Here is an 8,599-nt window from a genome sequence, read left to right on the forward strand (position 1 = left end):
CAACCTTCGGTACATCAAAATGCATAAACTCATAATATAACTGTCATCGTAACCTTAAGCGTGCGGACCCTACGGGTTCGAGAACAATGTAGACATGACCGAGACACGTCTCCGGTCAATAACCAATAGCGGGACCTGGATGCCCATATTGGCTCCTACATATTCTACGAAGATCTTTATCGGTCAGACCGCATAACAACATATGTTGTTCCCTTTGTCATCGGTATGTTACTTGTCCGAGATTCGATCGTCGGTATCCAATACCTAGTTCAATCTCTTCACCGGCAAGTCTCTTTACTCGTTCCGTAATACATCATCTCACAACTAACATATTAGTTGTAATGCTTGCAAGGCTTATGTGATGTGTATTACCGAGAGGGCCCAGAGATACCTCTCCGACAATCGGAGTGACAAATCCTAATCTCGAAATACGCCAACCCAACATCGACCATTGGAGACACCTGTAGTACTCCTTTATAATCACCCAGTTACGTTGTGACGTTTGGTAGTACCCAAAGTGTTCCTCCGGTAAACAGGAGTTGCATAATCTCATAGTCATAGGAACATGTATAAGTCATGAAGAAAGCAATAGCAACATACTAAAACGATCGGGTGCTAAGCTAATGGAATGGGTCATGTCAATCAGATCATTCTACTAATGATGTGACCTCGTTAATCAAATAACAACTCTTTGTTCATGGTTAGGAAACATAACCATCTTTGATTAAGGAGCTAGTCAAGTAGAGGCATACTAGTGACACTTTGTTTGTCTATGTATTCACACATGTATTATGTTTCCGGTAAATACAATTCTAGCATGAATAATAAACATTTATCATGATTATAAGGAAATAAATAATAACTTTATTATTGCCTCTAGGGCATATTTCCTTCAATATTGGCTCCCACATATTCTACGAGATCTTTATCGGTCAGACCGCATAACAACATACGTTGTTCCCTTTGTCATCGGTATGTTACTTGCCCGAGATTCGATCGTTGGTATCTTAATACCTAGTTCAATCTCGTTACCGGCAAGTCTCTTTACTCGTTCCGTAATACATCATCTCACAACTAACTCATTATGTGATGTGCATTACCGAGAGGGCCCAGAGATACCTTTCCGACAATCGGAGTGACAAATCCTAATCTCGAAATACGCCAACCCAACATGTACCTTTGGAGACACTTGTAGAGCTCCTTTATAATCACCCAGTTACGTTGTGACGTTTGGTAGCACACAAAGTGTTCCTCCGGCAAACGGGAGTTGCATAATCTCATAGTCATAGGAACATGTATAAGTCATGAAGAAAGCAATAGCAACATACTAAACGATCGGGTGCTAAGCTAATGGAATGGGTCATGTCAATCACATCATTCTCCTAATGATGTGATCCCGTTAATCAAATAACAACTCTTTTGTTTATGGTTAGGAAACATAACCATCTTCGATTAACGAGCTAGTCAAGTAGAGCCATACTAGTGACACTTTGTTTGTCTATGTATTCACACAAGTATTATGTTTCCGGTTAATACAATTCTAGCATGAATAATAAACATTTATCATGATATAAGGAAATAAATAATAACTTTATTATTGCCTCTAGGGCATATTTCCTTCACATAGTGGGTGTGCGGCGCCTCTGCACTGGGCTATACCCCGACGTAGCTCAAATGAGCTTTGTCTATTGTGTTCGGCCCGGCCGGATTTAATATATCCGGCGTGACGATTATCGTCCCGTGCCGTGGGGCGCCCCCATGATCCGTAGATCGATCTTGTTTGCCTTGCCTTGTCCTCCAATATATCTCACAGATCTGGCGCATTTTCCCGTGCCTTGGTATTTTTTGAGCGGCGTCGGGGTGCGGCTTGAGTGGAGTCCCGAGAGGCCTCTCTGTCGCGGCCGCATCATGCGCTGGTGATGTAGGTTTAAGTACTTCCTCCTCTAATCGGGGTAGCAACCTGCGCTTTGGGTAGCTCTTGGAGGGGCGTTCGAGTTCATACTCTTCGGCCGCAAGGACTCCAGTCCATCTGTCAGCTGGCAAATCTTGATCAGCTCTAAGTTGTTGTTGTTTTTTCTTGAGGCTGCTCGCCGTGGCCATAAGCCTGCGTTTGAAACGCTCTTGTTCGACGGGATCCTCCGGCACGACGAATTCGTCGTCGTCGAGGCTTGCCTCGTCTTCGGAGGGAGGCATGTAATTATCGTCCTCGACCTCTCTGTCTGCCGCTCTCTCATGAGGGCTGACTTCTCCATCCTCCTAAGCTGAATCTTGCTGGAGGGGGTTTTCTTTGGCACTGTCCGGAGTGTTATTATCTCCTGTGCCGGAATCACCGTTTTTGCTGTGGCGGGATTTAGAGCGGCGCCGCTGACGCCGGCGCTTAGGCTGTTTCTTGGAGGGGTCGTCCTCCGCTGTTCCATCGCCATCGCCTTCTTTTGGGGTGTCCACCATGTATATGTCATATGACGAGGTGGCTCTCCAGTGCCCTATAGGCGCTAGTTCTTGATCGTCTCCTGCATCGGCGTCCATACCGTCGATGTCTTCGGAGTCGAAGTCGAGCATGTCGGTTAAATCATCGACAGTGGTTACAAAGTGGGTGGTGGGTGGGCTTTGAATTTCTTCATCATCCACATCCCAACCTTGCTGACCGTAGTTTGGCCAGGGCTCTCCTGATAAAGAGAGAGACTTTAGTGAATTCAGAATATCGCCGAAGGGCGAGTGCTGAAAGATGTCCGCGGCGGTGAACTCCATAATCGGCGCCCAATCGGATTCGATCGGCGGGGGCGCAGAGGGCTCGGAGTCCGGAGAGGAGTCCGGCTCCTTGGAGTCACGGGCCTTGTAGAGGACAGGGCTGGTATTCGGCTCGATCACCGTAGAGATTGCAGCCCCCGAGGCGGTGTCCAACCACCCATCCTCGATCGGCGCAGTTGGCTCCGAACTAAGGGTCGGAGCTGATGCGGGTGCGGCCTCCAGGGCACTGTTCGGCAGCAGAGCTAGATCATGCCCATCGTGACAGTGTGGCACGCTCGGCTGTGGCTCGAATCCGTCGAAGATCAAGTCCCCGCGGATGTCAGCCGTGTAGTTCAGACTTCCAAATCTGACCTGATGGCCAGGGTATAGCTTTCGATCTGCTCCAGATGACCAAGCGAATTGGCCCGTAGTGCGAAGCCGCCGAAGACGAAGATCTGTCCGGGGAGAAAAGTCTCACCCTGGACGGCGTCGTTGTTGATGATCGGAGGAGCCATCGGGCCTAAAAGCGACGACACACAGGAACTCTCAATGAAAGCACCAATGTCTGTTGGGTTTCGTAGTAATTTCAAAAAATTTCCTACGCACACGCAAGATCATGTGATGCATAGCAACGAGAGGGGAGAGTGTTGTCTACGTACCCAACGCAGACCGACTGCGGAAGCGCTGACACGACGTAGAGGAAGTAGTCGTACGTCTTCACGATCCAACCGATCAAGCACCGAAACTATGGCACCTCCGAGTTCTAGCACACGTTCAGCTCGATGACGATCCCCGGACTCCGATCCAGCAAAGTGTCGGGGAAGAGTTCCATCAGCACGACGGCGTGGTGACGATCTTGATGCACTACAGCAGCAGGGCTTCGCCTAAACTCCGCTACAGTATTATCGAGGAATATGGTGGCTGGGGGCACCGCACACGGCTAAGGAATAGATCACGTGGATCAACTTGTGTGTTCTAGGGTTCCTCTGCCTCAGTATATAAAGGAGCCAAGGGGGAGGGGTGCGCCGGCCAGGAGGAGGGCGCAGGAGGAGTCCTACTCCTTCCGGGAGTAGGACTCCCCCCCCCCCCATCCTAGTTGGACTAGGATTCCCCGAGGGGGAAAGAGGGAGAGGGGGGCCGGCCACCTCTCCTAGTCCTAATAGGACTAGGGGAGGGGGGAGGTGCGCAGCCACCTTGGGCTGCCCCTTTCTCCTTTCCACTAAAGCCCATTAAGGCCCATATGGCTCCCGGGGGGTTCCGGTAACCTCCCGGTACTCCGGTAAAATCCCGATTTCACCCGGAACACTTCCGATATCCAAATATAGGCTTCCAATATATCAATCTTTACGTCTCGACCATTTCGAGACTCCTTGTCATGTCTGTGATCACATACGGGACTCCGAACAACCTTCGGTACATCAAAATGCATAAACTCATAATATAATTGTCATCGTAACCTTAAGCGTGCGGACCCTACGGGTTCGAGAACAATGTAGACATGACCGAGACACATCTCCGTTCAATAACCAATAGCGGGACCTGGATGCCCATATTGGCTCCTACATATTCTACGAAGATCTTTATCAGTCAGACCGCATAACAACATACATTGTTCCCTTTGTCATCGGTATGTTACTTGCCCGAGATTCGATCGTCAGTATCCAATACCTAGTTCAATCTCGTTACCGACAAGTCTCTTTACTCGTTCCGTAATACATCATCTCACAACTAACATATTAGTTGTAATGCTTGCAAGGCTTATGTGATGTGTATTACCGAGAGGGCCCAGAGATACCTCTCCGACAATCGGAGTGACAAATCCTAATCTCGAAATACGCCAACCCAACATGTACCTTTGGAGACACCTTTAGTACTCCTTTATAATCACCCAGTTACGTTGTGACGTTTGGTAGTACCCAAAGTGTTCCTCCGGTAAACAGGAGTTGCATAATCTCATAGTTATAGGAACATGTATAAGTCATGAAGAAAGCAATAGCAACATACTAAACGATCGGGTGCTAAGCTAATGGAATGGGTCATGTCAATCAGATCATTCAACTAATGATGTGACTTCGTTAATCAAATAACAACTCATTGTTCATGGTTAGGAAAGATAACCATCTTTGATTAACGAGCTAGTCAAGTAGAGGCATACTAGTGACACTTTGTTTGTCTATGTATTCACACATGTATTATGTTTCTGGTTAATACAATTCTAGCATGAATAATAAACATTTATCATATTATAAGGAAATAAATAATACCTTTATTATTGCCTCTAGGGCATATTTCCTTCAATGTCGGTGTCAAAACCGGCGGATCTCGGGTAGGGGGTCCCGAACTGTGCGTCTAGGCGGATGGTAACAGGAGACAAGGGACACAATGTTTTTACCCAGGTTCGGGCCCTCTCGATGGAGGTAAAACCCTACTCCTGCTTGATTAATATTGATAATATGGGTAGTACAAGAGTAGATCTACCACGAGATCAAGGAGGCTAAACCCTAGAAGCTAGCCTATGGTATGATTGTTGTTCGTCCTACGGACTAAAACCCTCCGGTTTATATAGACACCGGAGAGGGCTAGGGTTACACAGAGTCGGTTACAATGGTAGGATATCTACATATCCGTATCGCCAAGCTTGCCTTCCACGCCAAGGAAAGTCCCTTCTGGACACGGGACGGAGTCTTCAATCTTGTATCTTCATAGTCCAAGAGACCGGCCGAAGGTATAGTCCGGCTATCCGGACACCCCCTAATTCAGGACTCCCTCACTTACTGAAACATTAAGTTACACTTTGGAGCAAGAAAAGAAAGAGTGAATCCGGGTTTTATCCCCTATTTTGACATTTTTGACACTAATTATCCCATTTAGTGAGATTTCATCCGTTTTACCCCATTTAACAAAAATGTTGCCACAGTTTACCCTTTTTCAAATTTTGTGAGCATTCTGACTGGTCAGTCACAATTGTTAGGTCAGTTGGCATGCCACGTCAGTGGTTTTTCCTAGCTATTTTCTCACTTTTGAACCAGGCCACGCAGCTTCTCCCGACCGGTGGTCGCTTGCGTCACGTCCAATGCACAACGCCCAAGTCGACGGCGTGCCACGCTCGCCTCCCGTGGCTTCTCATTTGCGTTGCTCGCCCCCAATCAAACATGCAAACTGATTTCCATATAAGCAACAAATGCCTCTAGCATGTTCATCATGCCTGCATCCAGTGGCGGAGCCAGGAAAGAAATGGTGGGTGTGCACACCTAAAAAAATTCTACCTAATCCAAGATCATACATACAATAGTTGGCAAAAATATAATACAAACAGCTCAATCAAGTCAGACAACATTATAGTTCCCAAATATTCCAAATTTGCAACGTTGCAAATACAAATAGTCTTACATGAAAGATACCCATATGTAGGCATGTAGAAACTATAACACTAAGTAACTCTACGACGTTCCTTTGCCATGAAATCTTCAACGATGTCTTCCTCGCTTACTTTCAAGAACACATCTCGCTCAATGAATGTTACTAAATAGTTGTTCATGAGATCATCACTCATACTATTTCTCAACTTATTTTTCACTAGATTCATTGCCGAAAATACTCTTTCAACACTCGCTGTGGCCACCGGTAAGATCAATACCAATTTGATAAGCATGTAGACCAAATCATAGAGAACATGTTTGTTTGTACCAACAAGCATAACAGAGAGTTCACCAATATTACGCACAGATCTGAACCTATCATCTTGTTTCATATCATCAATAAAAGTATCAAGTTGGAATTCAAGCCTTACCAAATCCATGCTTGATATGTCCTGGGGGGTAGAATTCAGCAAGTTTCATTACCTTGAGTGCATCATAAGAAGCAAATGAATCGACGGGGTTCAAAGCAGACATGCAAATAAGCAACTCCATATTAACCTCATCAAACCTATTGTCAAGCTCTTGAATGATTTGATCAAGGATACCAAGATATACTTCTCTTCTATAACGATCATCATTTGTTTGCACTTCATAATACCGAGGTGATCTTCCATGAGGCACATAATTATCCTCCGGTGTAGGAACTTCAATTCCATGTTTGTTGCAAAACAATGTCACCTTTGCAAGAAATTCTTCCCAGACATGAGACCTCATATGTCGCATTTTATTCTTTGCCAAACTAACAAGTGCCATTGCATTAACAATATCTTGATCTCTCTTTTGCAATGACTGAGACAACTCATTAGTGTGGCCAAGAATAACAAGCATCATGTGAAGATTGAAAACAAAGTCATATGACTCCAAGGCAAAATCCACTGCACGTATTCTTGTCCTCACCACTTTGTGAAGGATCTTTTCCAATAGTATCAAGTACTTCTAGTATTGTGGGGTACATGGTAATAATGTGCAGAATGGTTCGAAAATGAGAACCCCACCGAGTATCACCGGGTCTAGCTAATCCCATCTCTTGATTTAACCCACTTCCACTTTCAATTTCACCCATTTCAAGTGCTTCCAGAACCTTTTGAGCTCTAACATCTCGAAGCATGTCATGACGCTTGCAAGAAACTCCAACAATATTCAGCAAGTAAGAAACATGATCAAAAAACCATTTACATGGTTCATTTCCCTTTGCCACGGCAATAAGAACCAATTGAAGTTGATGTGCAAAGCAATGAATGTAATAAGCAGAGGGCGACTCTTTCATGATCAATGTTTTCAACCCTTTAATCTCTCCTTTCATGTTGCTAGCCCCGTCATATCCTTGCCCACGGATTTGAGTAAGAGTCAAATGATGATCGGTAAGCAAAGATTCAATTGCAGCTTTAAGTGACAAGGAAGTTGTGTTGGCAACATGAACAACTCCAAGAAACCACTCACGCCCCTTTCCAACTTTATCAACATAACGTATGCAAATAGCAAGTTGCTCTTTATGAGATGCATCACTAGACTCATCAGCTAGGATTGCATAGTGCTCATCACCAAGATCTTCAATAATTTGTTTTGTAGTTAGCACAGCACAACATTCAATAATTTGTTTTTGTATCGTTGGACTAGTCAAGATGCAGTTTCCAGGAGCATTGTGCAAAACAATCTTATCAACTTCTTCATCATTTTCTGCAAGCCATTTTAGAAGTTCAAGAAAGTTCCCCCTATTGCTAGATTCTTCACTCTCATCATGTCCACGAAATGCCAATCCTTGGTTCAAAAGAAACTTCAAGCATCTTAGTGAATAAGTTAGCCTAGCCTTGTAAAGACGCAGATCCTGTTTAGACACCCTCACCATGGTATTACAAATTGACGTTTGAGGTGTCACAAATAAATTGTACTTCTCTTGAGCTTGGTTGTGAATGCTACCAATACCGCCCATATGTTTGTCCAGTGCATCAGGTTTGTTCCTATTTCTCCAACCAGTTTTAACAAAGGCATCACCCCTAGGCCCCCCATTAGTTTTCCCTTGAACAAATAGCACACAAAGCAATATGCTGCTTCCTTTGAGACACTATATTCTAGCCAACTGTACTTTTCAAACCAAAAAAAACTAAAGTGTCGATTTTTACCATAGATTTTCCTGACTTGAAAAGCATGTGCATATGGTCGGCATGCAGTTTTTGCAATGTATCTTCTTCGAACACTATCTTGATCATTAAAAGCATAGTCTGAAATAGGAGTTCTTTTCCCTGGATCACCTAAAAAGACATGTGCACTTGGCTGTTGGGGTGATGGAAGACTTGGCGTTGCATCTTCAATTTCAACATCGATCTCAGTATCTGTATCCATGTCCGTATCGGAATGGATTGGAGGTGGGGAATTAGGACACCGCGCATTTTCAATATCTTCAGTGTGATGTTCAGTAGCAATCTTCCTCGCTTTCTCTTCATGTTTTCGAAACA

The 8,599-nt window shown here is 44.8% G+C and overlaps 1 protein-coding gene across 1 annotated transcript; it reads right to left on the reverse strand.

Annotated features, from left to right (window-relative positions):
- Window positions 1–6,102: 6,102 nt before the first annotated feature.
- LOC119283860 (zinc finger MYM-type protein 1-like) lies at window positions 6,103–7,908 on the reverse strand (the record flags this gene model as incomplete). The annotated part of the gene is made up of 1 exon (XM_037563232.1): window positions 6,103–7,908. A coding segment is annotated over one exon (912 nt), but the record flags the coding sequence as incomplete, so codon positions are not given.
- Window positions 7,909–8,599: the final 691 nt, after the last annotated feature.

The sequence above is a fragment of the Triticum dicoccoides genome, chromosome 4A (assembly GCF_002162155.2).
Source record: "Triticum dicoccoides isolate Atlit2015 ecotype Zavitan chromosome 4A, WEW_v2.0, whole genome shotgun sequence".
Taxonomy (NCBI): Eukaryota; Viridiplantae; Streptophyta; class Magnoliopsida; order Poales; family Poaceae; genus Triticum; species Triticum dicoccoides.